Genomic DNA, 12,604 nt, shown 5'->3' with positions numbered 1-12,604 from the left:
TGTTCAAAAACATCGGTGCCAAAATGGGCCTCCAATTTTGGAATGACCCATACAGAGTACACGGAAATAATGATGATCTTGTACCCAAAAACTCACAAATATACGTAATCAGGGTGAAATCTGGGCCGGTTTAGATGAACACAAAGATAATAATCTGTTGTGTGACACTGTACGTAGCTGGCATAGATAAATGAAAAATACATTATATTTAGTAAATAAATCATTTAAACTCAGCTTCGAAAATTTCCTTGATGATTTCTCTTAACTCGGAGTCCTATTAGGCATCCCCCCACATGAACACAATTTACACCCAAGTGTCTTAATAACATGTTTTTGCTAAACATGAGAGAAAAACATGAAAAAACAACAACAAAAAGAATAAAGTATTTTAATACCGTACAGTACATATAAACTTGAAAGGAATTTGTGGTAAATTCATGGACCCTCCGATTTCTATGCATCCTTTCTTGTGTATGTTCGAATTTAGACAAAGCAGCCTTGCAGTAACCGTAATAAAACGTGTTTTTACATGATTTTGTTTATTTTGCACTAGGAGACTATCCTAATCCAGCCGTATTCGAACAAACTCCTTTCTTCGCCTGGCTGGAACATTTAATAAGTAATGTGACCTACAGCTATTGACATTTGCGACGGGTGCGGTGCACTTGAACGCATCTCGAGCGACAAATCGAACAAGCCGTCAACAAAGTTAAAAAAAAATCGAAAATAATCACTTCGAGGGTCACCCTCGCGATTGAGTCAACTCGTCAATGTTGTTATCGTGTTTTGTTTTGTTTTTCCACACGGAACAACGATAAGGATAAGAAGCCGTCGAGACGACCTTTCCCCTTCGGTTTGGTAGCCGTCATGGACGGAAGCCATGACCCAGCGTGTCGTCTTGCAGGAGGCCGAATGAAAGAGTGAGACGAGCGGCAGGGACGATCCGAGCCAGTGGGCCTCGAAACAGGTTCGTCCAAACGAGATGCTTCATTTGAATTGCGTTGCAATTAAATCGGGTTTGTTGTCGTCGTTAGCAGCGAGCTATGCTAACATGGGTGGTGGGGGCGCTAGTGACATAGACACGTGCCTCCCCTCCAACTGGAGCAGTGGAAGAAAAAATGGCCTGATGCTTATTTTCTAATTCTGGATCGATCGGTTTGAAGGTTAAACAAGGATTGAAGCAATGTGTCCTTTTTTGAAGGTGCACTTCCCTTTTCTTTTGTAGGCGGGACAAACAGAATTGTCACTCAACACACGTTTATTATAGCACAATAATGCATAATAATTGTTGAGAATTTATATTTAAGTCATTACAATGAGAAATAAGAATATATTGGTCACGTGGATTTCAGGGAAATAAGATACTGTATTTCCTCATGGTGCCAAGGGCATAATGTTTACTCAACCACAGAAGGTAGCGGGCAGTTATTAGGTGTGCGGCATTCATCAGGAGAGAGGACTTTGCCTGCATAATTGCATTTAGAAAAATTACATTGAGCATTTATTGTAATCGAACTGATATGCAACTGTAGACACAAAAAATTAAGAGACAAAAAGAAAAGACTGGACATGTTTTGGCATGTTGAATATCTTTTATTTTCTTGCATATAAATGCTCAAAATCAGTGGCTGTTAAACTCTTCCCACCAAGAATAGCCTAAAAAAAGTATATATACTTGGCTCTCCAAGTATCACCATTACGACAACATTAAAATTCAGTAGCGTCGTAGACTGAAGTGTTCCTCAAAAACGAGACAGAAGTTTTATTCTTAAAGTATCTCCATGCCATCAAAATGACATCACGAATCACAGCTCACCTTCCCCATAAGTGGGCGAACAATCCAACGCTTGGTGAATGCTGCTTCATAATGACCATAGGATCAAAACTAGGGCTGTCACCAGCTAATCTTTTTAGAACAGATTATCCGACTGATTATTCCATTGAATGAACTAATTGGGTGGATTTGCATCTGATGTGTTTAAAAAAAAACAAAAAAAAAACCCTGTGCCAAAGACAAACTACTTTCCCTTTTGAAGAAACCTGACGGTCAATTTGAAATCTGTTGTATTTTACTGAGCGGACAGATCCTTCCCTACAGTATGTCACAATAAGTTGAGTTTGTGGTCCTGTGTTTATCATCGCACAGTTCCTCTTTCACAAGAAAAACGATGTTATACTTTTGTCTCTGATTTTTTTTTTTCCTAGTCTGCGATGGCACCTGGAGGGCGGACGACGTCCGACGTGAGGCTTTAGCGACGCATACCCGACCCCACCCCCACCCTGGACCAGCATGCAGCAGAAAGGCGCCATCCAGATCATCGAATGGGAGGACCTGGACAAGAGGAAGTTCTACTCTCTGGGCGTGCTCATGACGCTGAGCACGCGCGCCACCGTGTACCCGGCCAGCCTCATCCGCACGCGGCTGCAGGTGCAGAAGGGCAAGGCGCTCTACTCGGGCACGGTGGACGCCTTCTGCAAGATCCTGCGGGCGGAGGGCGTGCGGGGCCTGTACCGCGGCTTCCTGATCAACACCTTCACGCTGGTGTCGGGCCAGGCGTACATCACCACCTACGAGCTGGCGCGCAGGCAGGTGTCGCGCCACTCGTCCAGCAACACGCTCAAGTCGGTGGTGGCGGGCGGGGCGGCGTCGCTGGTGGCGCAGACCATCACGGTGCCCATCGACGTGGTGTCGCAGCACCTCATGATGCAAGGCCAGGGCGAGCACAGCGGCCGCTTCAAGGCCAAGCCCAAGTTGATGCTGGCGGCCACCAAGCGCCGGCTGACCTTTGGCCAGACGCGGGACATTTCCGTGCAGATCTTCGCCGCCGACGGTTTCAGGGGCTTCTACAGGGGCTACGTGGCGTCCCTGCTCACCTACATCCCAAACAGTGCGCTCTGGTGGCCTTTTTATCACTTTTACGCAGGTAAATTCAGAGTTCAGGATCGGGCCACACTAAGCACAGGCTACAAAAAAAACAAAACATTATTTGTGTTAATTTCTGATTTTATTTTAGTAATACTTATCAAAACATGTAATATCAGTTTTTAATCTAAAAAAAAACTCTCAGAATATAACTACTTTTTATATGAGGAGAAATCTGACTGTTTTTGTAAATGTAACAATTTTAGTCAGTAATCATTCCAACCTTTTTGTCATATTACTTGAAAAATTTCACCTTAGTCGTGCAATATTGCACTTGTAAACAAATTACTTTATTGCCTTATTATTCAGAATTTAGAACGCTGTTCTTATTACAGCTTTCTTAAAAAAAATCAATTCTTGTAATATTACAACTTTTTATCTGAGGAACACCCCCCCGTATGTATTAAGTGCGTCCTGACTCCTCCTGTGCACCGAATAAACAGAGACATATATTAATATATATATATTTTTGGCATCCATAGAGCAGCTGTCTCTGATGGCGCCTAGCGAGTGCCCCCACCTCATTCTGCAGGCGCTGGCTGGGCCCATGGCCGCCGCCACCGCTTCCACCATCACCAACCCCATGGACGTGGTCCGGGCCAGGGTGCAGGTACGAGCATTTTCATTTTTAACATAACCTGTCTAAAAAAAATTTAAAAAGATTCTTGTAACAATGCCGGTATACATTATCTTTGAAAAATATGAATTTAATCGTGTACCACTTTTTATCTTAATTTAAAAAAAAAAAAAAATCGTAGTGTTACTTTCAATGCAGGAAATAGAACTGTATTCTCATAGTATTACAACTTATCTAAAAAATACAACTTTATTCTCCTAGATAAAAAAAAAAAGGCTAATGTTGCACTACATTGTAAAACTTTTTTTTTTTAAATCTTAAAATACTATTCTTCACATCTAGAAAAATCTGTATTTATTTTCCAAATATTTTATTGTTTCGCTCCTTTTTTTTCTCCCCAAAAAATAAAACTACTACTTTACTCTTCCAGCATATTAACATTACCTGTAAATATTTCGTCGTATATTTACAGGTAATGCTTTAGGTAACATTTTCAACTGTCAAGTGTAAAAAGAAATTCACCAGTGTTAAGACTGGTTAGTACAAAAAATAAAAAAAAAACTATTATTTTCCCAACTGTGCGGTACCCGTTTGCTGCTTTTTCACTCTTCTCAGCAAGTACTACAAAATACTCCGGTAGCTGCAGTGTGTCGCGATACCGGATAGGTCAGCGAAAACGACGGCACACATTTTCCGACTGCCGGCGGATCCAAAAGTTTCTTATCTGCAATGAAGTGGTCCACTGCTGTGGCGGTGCAGGTGGAGGGCCGCTCGTCGGTGGTGGAGACCTTCAAGCAGCTGCTGGCGGAGGAGGGCCTCGGCGCCGTGACCAAGGGCCTGTCGGCCCGCATCATCTCCTCCACCCCCACGTCGGTGCTCATCGTGGTGGGCTACGAAACCCTCAAGAGGCTCAGCCTGCGAGACGACCTGGTCCATTCCAGACACTGGTAGACTAGATGAGGAGGACAAAAAAGCCAAACGCCGCATTTTACCTCATGGCGGGAGATCAACAGTCGGTCATTTTTGGTCTCCGCAATAATACTGCCCGAAAAAGAAAACACCCTGTCAAAATGAAGACAAAGTTAAATGAGACTGTGATTTATAATCGGACATGACATTTGCTTGTACGGCGGGACCTCCAAAGTGGAACGAAATCCGTTTCGGTGATGCTGCCTGACTTCCAAGCCAATTCTCTCAGCATTCGAAATACTGCCGAGTGAATCAATTCACTATTCAGGCCATATTTTACGTACATACAGTAATTAAAAAAAAAATGTAAAAGTAAATATGCTGTACCGTGTCAAACTCATCTTACATTAGTTATCAAAATGCATGGCTTACAGATGATAGGATTTGGGGAAAAAATGCACTTTCCACTACAGCCCAGGCTAAACTTGGCTCCTCCCCCAACATTCAAAGCTGGTCTCTCAGTGGAGATGCATCACTTGAACAATCCTTGACAGCAAATGCTACTTTTCTATCAGTCAGGGCATGTTGGTAAATTACTGTAACAATTTTGTAACGGTCGTACAAGGTTAAAAAGAAGGTAACTACTCACCATTTGAAGAGTGCAGACAAACGGGAACAGGGAGGCATTTGCCGCACAGCTCTCACCATGTGGCATTTTAGAGGTATTGCTACATTTAAGAACATTTAAAAGTAAAAACACTCGTTTGGTTGAGACGCCGACAAGTGAAGAGATGACTGTTTATTTTTTATTTTATTTTTTTCTGTTAGTCAGCCTTTAAGCCTCCAGCTACAAGCTACTTACATTAGCATCAGCTAGGTTAACACATTTTTACTGTTTTTAGTTATTTGTACAGACACTTTTGAACAGTTCCTGTTCGGTTGCTGTTATTTTTTTTTTTTTTTTTTTTTTCTCCTCCCGCATTACTGTTCTGTCAACTCCTGTGGCGGCAGCGCAAATTTCAAAAGGCAAAATAAAACACCATTTTATTGAATAATCAGTCATGGCTCCAAATTGAATGGCGTCTTTGGAGGTTCTGCTGTATTATACTCAAGTGATATTATGTGGAGGAATGTACACCATTTTGTTTCGAGGCACAACCCTCACGTGGAGCCTAGTATGTCGATTTGGCTTGCCGAAAATGGTGCCTTCCAAGTGCGCAGATATCCAGGTGAAAATACGAGGCAACTTCAAATGTCTGGGTTTTTGTTGCTTTGGATTTAAGTGAAACGTTGCTCACTGGTGAATGTTTCAGGACAACTCTGAAGCAAAAACCCAGCAGTTTAGCTGTTACATGCAGCAACCTCTGGGAACATTTGTTTTCTGTAGCACTGACATTGGGCGAGAGGCCACCCTGGACTGGTCGCCAGCCAGCGACAGGGCAGCTCACATCTATGGACGATGTAGCGTTGTCAGGAGGAAACCCATTGAAGCTCGGGGGACAGTTAAATCCAGAACCTCATTTGTAAGGCAGATGTGCTGTCCTTTGTGGATTTTTTTTTTTTTTTAAACGACCGTCACATGTTGTGTGTGATTTGACCGCACAAACAAAGCTCCATTAAAATAGAAAAAAAAAAGACTTCAATGCAGATGCACACCAGCACATGTCAAAAAGGCTGACCCAGGGGTCGTGAACCGACTGGAATTACAGTTCCGGAATAAAACCGCACTTGATGATAAAGAGCATTGAGGGACTCTTAAAACGGTAAAAGCTGTGTTTTGTGTCTGTTTTCTTGAATGTTTTCATGAAACAATGGATACTTATGGGTCACTGGCATTCATTAAAAAAAAAAGAAAAAAAATGAATCAATGGAAAATTAATAATACCGAATTTGGTCTACATCAAGGCGGGGTTTGCTAAGGGTAATAAAACTGAAGGAAAACTACTCAACGGTTAAAAAAAACACCTGTTGGACACGTCCAAGTGTATTTACATCTGCATATGGTTTGTAAAATTCATGCATTTGCAATTGTATTGCTGTACTTGTACTGAGCAGGTAGAAACTTCACTGCTTCAGTCATTTCCATTTTATCCGTGGTGGCATCACAAAAAATACATTTTTCACGAATTTACTCTGAAAACATAAAAAATATACTGTATACCAATTACTCAAAGTGCCTTACTTAGGTCCAGCCTACTCTAATTTGGTTTTAACATATGACTGAATTAATTTGACTTTGACCTACCGGTAGTTTATCATTTTTACTTGCATTAAGTGGTTATTGAAAACTAACTGCAACCAGACAGATTTAATTAAAAAAAAAAAAACAAGACTTTATTGTACTGTCACGAGCCAGCACAAAATCATTCACACAAAACGAGTCTCTCCCGCCACCCGTTGCGGATGTGTCGCATCACATGGGGCAGTCGTAAATATGGATGGCGCGGTCGTCACCGGCCGAAATAATCTTGGAGCCGTTGCTGTTGTACTTGACGCTCCACACCTGAGGAAGGTGCAATCACGCAACCGAATCACTACTTTGTACAGTATTTTAATAGGAAATGCGTATTGGAAAGAAATCAACGCAATAGTAACGGTGATTTGCAGGTCTTACCTGGTCTTGGTGGTCGAAGAAGGTGTTGATGCACGTTCTGGAACTGGCGTCCCAAACTTTCACGCTCTTGTCCGAGGAACTGAAGAGGTGGCACAGGAAGAGTTGCGGGATGGGAAAGTGAACCGGGGGTCACAGAGCGTCGCGTGGTCCGTTAATGTTAGCGTCAGTTAGCTTTAGCTTCAAAATGGGGGTTATGAGTTCAACCTTGCCGGTTGAAGTATGATTTCATCAACAAATGCACCCATCCGTTTATTCGAAACGGCTTATCCTCACGAGGGTCGAAGGTGTGCCATAGCTAGTGGCTCCCTCTAGTGGTACACTTAAGAATCACTGAATTAAATGTTCAAACTGGGCATTTTACACTGGATTAACCATTTATTAATCTAGCATTAAAAAAAAACAAAAAACATTGTTTTGAAACATTGATTTGAGTAAAAACGATCATATTTGAGGTAATGTAAAAAGTTGTAGACCCAATTAACACATTTTTTTCGAGGATGTTTTTCATTCAAATTTGGTGACAGTAGACGCTTGATACATTCATTTCCATTATTTTTTTTTTTACACATATTTTACCTAAAAATAAAGATCACAAAAATAAATACAAACTTTTACGTGGAAAAGAATCATTCAAAAAAAAAAAGTTAAAAGCATAGAGCAAGGGTACAAAGGGTTTTTGAACCTAAATGAATATAATCCATATATGATTAGTCAAATTAAATCAGACAAGTTAAATTATGTATTCATAAATTTTAAATGAATGCTTTATGTATTTAACTTGATTCAACACCAATTCACATTTCAAGAATTGAATTCTTTACTTTCTATAGTGTTGACTTTATTCCTATTTAATCGCTCCTATAATTTTACAATGCATTATTATGTACTGTATGTATTTGTGTCGCTACACAACAGGCTGCTGTGTTGTGTTTTTATTCGCAGCTTCCTTTTAGCATTTAATTGCTCAACCTGCATTTTTTTCTTCCTGTTGAAACTATGCAGATTGGATTTTTGTTTTAACAATAATGCCTTTCTCCAAAACTTTATGATCATATTCTTATGCCTGTTTCTACTTCAATGTGTTTCAAAAGCTCGGCAGAGGTTTACTTGACCCTGCTTGAGATGAAACTTTACCTGGAGACAAAGTGTGTGTTATCTGGGGAGAAGGCCACGTTGAGCACCCAGGATCCGTGGCCGCTCAGCGTGCCCGCCAGGTTGGCGTGTTGCCTGCAAAAACAACACAAGAAATTCACATCTTTTTTTTTTTTTTTTTTTTTCATGCACTTTCCGGAGAATCAACATGAACCTGCCGGGGTGCGTGGGTATGAGTGTGGAAAAAAAAGACTCACACGTCATAAATCTTGATGTAGCCGTCATCGGATGCCGTGACAAGCAGTTGGGAGTCAGGTGAGAAGGTGAGCGAGCGAATGGGCATAGCGTGCCCTAGTGGACGAGCAAGGAAAAGCAGTTTGCCACTTGATCTTCAAGTAAGTACAGTTCAGTCAACTTAAGTTCAATACATTTGCATTTAATCTTTAAAAAAAAAAAGTTCACTTTCAAAGATTGATTCGCGTACATTTTTTAAATGATCTTTTATTTGCAAACACTTTCTTTTAACGGAGTTATTGTTTAAGTTTTTTTTTTTTCATTTTTCAACATTTATAACCGCAGAGTAAATCTTCAAAGTGTGCATAATATTACAGTACATTAATATTAAATATCGACAAGCATGTCAAATTTTGTCATTCAAAAAAAAAACAATTATGTTGATGGGATATCTAACGTGGAAAGCCCATTAATGTACTTTTTTTTTTTTTTTTAAGTTGGGGGGGGTGAACAGGACAGTGACTACACATTTTCATAATTAAAACTTGGTCTTATTTTTGATTAACACTTATAGCTACTACACTACTGTATTTTAATGTTGGTCATGAAGGTTATACTTTGTTAAAAGTTTAAGAACCTCAGAATACGCCCCAAAATATTATAGAACATTACAAGCCTCACTGCACTTAAAAATATGTCTTTATCATCATCGTTCCCTTTCTTTGCTGACTGGAAGGAGAATTAACATGTGTGTTTGTTTTTATAAAAATGTGTCCGAAGTTTGTTAGCCTTACAAAAGGGCCAGTGCAAAGGGAATTCAACCTTGAGCCGAACTGAACCCACCTTCCAGCGTGTGGAGGAGCTTTCCAGTGGCGATGTCAAAGATATTGATGATGCCGTCAATCGCCCCGCTAGCCAAATATTTACCATCGGGGCTCTGAGGAGTAACATTATGAATGAGAAATACAACACTTCAAATTAAAACACGTAATGTTGCATTCCTGGGCGCTGCTTACGTAAGCGATGCTCAGGATGAATTTCCCTCGGGTATCCAGAGAATATTCCTTCTTGCCGCTTTCCACACCGAAGATGTTGACCTTGCCAAGGTGGCTTCCTGTGGCGATGTGCTTGGAGTCAGGTGAGAAGGCCACCGTCCAGGCGTCAACTAAAGAGGAAGCATAACACATTGGGAAGCGCATGTTTAAATGATAGTACTTGCAATTAATTCAGCAGTGAAGCGGACACGCACAAGTGAGTGGTGTTCCTCACAGAAGTACTCTAGGTCCACTCATTTTCTATACATAGTTTCTGTGGACAAATGCAATAACTATTCATCATTAACTTCCTGTAGGTGAAATGTGTCTCCGATACTTGCATAACTCGGTAACTATACGGCAAGGCATGATCTCACCGGGTCCGGCGTCTATAGACTTCATCTGTTTGCCGGAGTCCAGGTCCCATAGGCGGATATGCGCGTCGAGCGAGCTGGAGGCAGCGATGGCGGCGTTGTGGCTTATGTCCACGGAGACGACGCCCAGCTGGTGGCCCTCCAGCGTCCACTGAAGCTCCAGCTTCTCGTCCGACCTGCGTGGGTAACCTGATCGTTAGCTCGTGTGATCTTTTTGTCAGGCGAAATCATTGAGTCTGCTTTATACGTAAGTTGATTGTCCGTCTCTAGATAGCATTGTGGTCTAATGGTTGAAATGGCTGACTCACAGTTCTGCGATTTAGAGTTCGAATCCCTATGCTTGTGTGGGTTTTCTCCAAGGAACTTCCATATTCACAAATTATGCATGTTAGGTTCACTGAAGACCCTAAATTGTCCAGAGGTGTGAATGTGAGTGTGAATCCTTGTTTGTTGATTTTTTCTTTTGCTTTGGATATTTTGTGTTTTGTAAAAAAAATGCAAAATATATCGGCTATGACCAATACAATTAATAAATGTCAATCCGCATAGCCACAGACATTTAGTTATTCCAGAAATACCAGAACGCCACTAGATGACAGTATCGCTCCATAAACAACTTCCCTATCAGATGCCCTCAAAGTGTGACCCAATCTTCATTTAATTTTACACAGTGACGAACGTATGACAGCTGAGAATGTTAAAAGGTTAGTGAAAATAATCCCCTGTAAAGTTTATAAAGGGTTCATAATAGCAGCAGTTTCAGCCTGGAACAATGAATACAATTTTACATGATTTCTTAAAACTATTGTGAACAAAACGTATTTGGGCGCTCCACTGCAAAGGCCTCTGCCCGAACACACAAGTAATTGCCATTGGCAATTTTACAAAAGCATCAAGCTCAAGAAAATACATATTGGACATGTTTTATTTATTACTATTAAAAATAAAGCACGTCATTGGTAAAGACCAAAATGTGTTGCGTGCGCACACACACAAACACACTTACCATTTCCACACTTTGACCATATCGTCAAGGGAGCCGGTGATGATTGTTTCTGAACCGTCCGCCTCACTTTTGCCCCATGCTGCAGTCCAGATTGCATCATCGTGTGCTGAAGGGAAAAAATATATCGTTAGAGTTAACTGGAGGAATATTAAATTATCACCAATCGCAACATTAGGTAAGGAGAACCAACACAAAAGCTCTCAAACAGTAGTCTGCCTTCATTTTGTGCTCATGAACAATGGTGACGAGAGGGGAGGAGTTTTATTTGGTTTAGCCAGGTCTAATAGTAAAGGAGAGCTTTACCACCATTGTGTGGCAATTTAAGGCAATCATAAACCTTCGGAGGAACTGGCACTAATCTGTCTGTGCATGCCTGATGGAGAATACATTTCTTTGATTTTGAATTAATCCAGCTATTTAGGGTCCCGTGTAAAAAAATGTATTAAGCTACCCAAATATTTTTTCGTGTGTTAAATGGTTGACTAAAAGGAGAATACCTAATACAGAAACTTCTAATGAATGTTTGAATATTTATGCACTATTGAGATGTGTGCATGGTAGGTACTCACCGTGCTCCTGTTTAAAAAGGATGCTGTACTAAAATGAAAAGATGCAAATTTTCGTTATTAGGATGTGTTTTTTTTTTATTGCAAAAATGTTGGGTGAAACTGTTGCTTACTTGAGTGCTCATTTTTGTTTCGCAGTGGTACGGCCAGCTTAACCACAGCACCCTAAACACAAACAACCACAGTGAATACGTATCATTGCGTTTTAGAATGTCTAATTATATCGGTAAAGGTGTATAAATGAGAATCTCAGCTTAATGCTATCTTGATGCTAATGCTAACTCCAAAACTATATAAGCCAGTTTGTTGCTTCAAGGCATCGTCTACGGCGTCTTCACAATCAGGAAATCTATGTCTAATATTCGATTTAAAATGTGGAGAGTAATGAGCGTCCACGTACCTTACAAACCCCCACAAACGACTTGAATAATTCCGAAGGAGCTAAAGTTGATTTACATGCGAGGCGCCATGATGACAACATTACGCTAGGCGTAATTTCCACTTCCGCTTCTTCATCTTCGTGTTTTTTGGCGCAGGGCGAGTAAGTCTAATTGCTCACTAGTGCCCCTATCAGCAGTATAGAGGAATGTTTGCACAACGTTCACGGGAGGCATTTTGGTTGGCTCATAGCAGAGTTGGACAAAGTATTATTCATCCTTGTTTCACTTATGTAAAAGTACAGATAAAAAAAACAACGGGAAAAAGACTAGTGAATGTCAAAGAACTGATTTTATTATTTGATTTAAAAAAAGGGTATTTTTTTTATGTCTGTGTACTTGTGTTTGGAATATACAGCAAAGATAATATATCATCACCTTCCCGAAATACAGTAATGGCTTGAGTATTTTTGTTCTGTTTTTCAGAAAACACGAAAAATTGAACCAAATACTGATTATCAGAGGTGGCCACCATCATGAGGAGATGTTTAATTAAGTGGGGGGAAAAAAAAAATCAATAAATCCAAAATATATCTCTGGCCATAATTTTAAGAGGGGGACAATATTTCACCATAAGTGTTCTTTTTGTGGCATAACATTACTAAAACGTTGACATGAAACATTGTGTCACTGCTGTTCATTAATGATTCCATACAGAACAGAAGTGTTGATTGTTTGGAATGACCGTATGCTGTTTTCTTTCAGTATTACTGTTTATATTTTTGTATTTTTTCATAAAGTATGTCATTTAAGAAAACTATATCTTTGCTTATCCATCATTCAGCTTGTTTTCGGGGCCTCCTGTGGTTCGAGAAAAGCATCTGATGTCGCTTTATTA

The 12,604-nt window shown here is 40.4% G+C and overlaps 2 protein-coding genes across 3 annotated transcripts; one reads left to right on the top strand and one right to left on the bottom strand.

The window, feature by feature from the left end:
- The first annotated feature begins 641 nt into the window (after nt 1-641).
- slc25a44a (solute carrier family 25 member 44a) lies at nt 642-6,273 on the top strand. The gene is made up of 4 exons (XM_086028069.1): nt 642-967; nt 2,206-2,924; nt 3,406-3,533; nt 4,260-6,273. The coding sequence occupies exons 2-4, from the start codon at nt 2,291-2,293 to the stop codon at nt 4,449-4,451; spliced, it is 954 nt and encodes a 317-aa protein (XP_085884195.1). The 5' UTR covers nt 642-967; nt 2,206-2,290; the 3' UTR covers nt 4,452-6,273.
- skic8 (SKI8 subunit of superkiller complex) lies at nt 5,355-11,894 on the bottom strand. 2 transcript variants are annotated; one of them, XM_086028070.1, is made up of 11 exons: nt 11,730-11,894; nt 11,443-11,494; nt 11,333-11,360; nt 10,764-10,869; nt 9,761-9,933; nt 9,366-9,514; nt 9,193-9,286; nt 8,373-8,466; nt 8,158-8,250; nt 7,024-7,102; nt 5,355-6,912 (listed from the first exon to the last, which is right to left on the bottom strand). In XM_086028070.1, the coding sequence occupies exons 2-11, from the start codon at nt 11,452-11,454 to the stop codon at nt 6,823-6,825; spliced, it is 918 nt and encodes a 305-aa protein (XP_085884196.1). In that variant the 5' UTR covers nt 11,455-11,494; nt 11,730-11,894; the 3' UTR covers nt 5,355-6,822. The 2 variants fall into 2 exon arrangements, with proteins under 2 accessions (XP_085884196.1, XP_085884197.1); XM_086028071.1 differs by having other exon boundaries at nt 11,333-11,355; nt 11,730-11,827.
- Nucleotides 11,895-12,604: the final 710 nt, after the last annotated feature.

Source organism: Filicampus tigris, chromosome 4, assembly GCF_054856515.1.
Source record: "Filicampus tigris isolate MCC_2025a chromosome 4, RoL_Ftig_1.0, whole genome shotgun sequence".
Lineage (NCBI taxonomy): Eukaryota > Metazoa > Chordata > Actinopteri > Syngnathiformes > Syngnathidae > Filicampus > Filicampus tigris.
The sequence above is the reverse complement of the archived record's forward strand: the minus strand, read 5'-3'. Positions and strand labels throughout refer to the sequence as shown.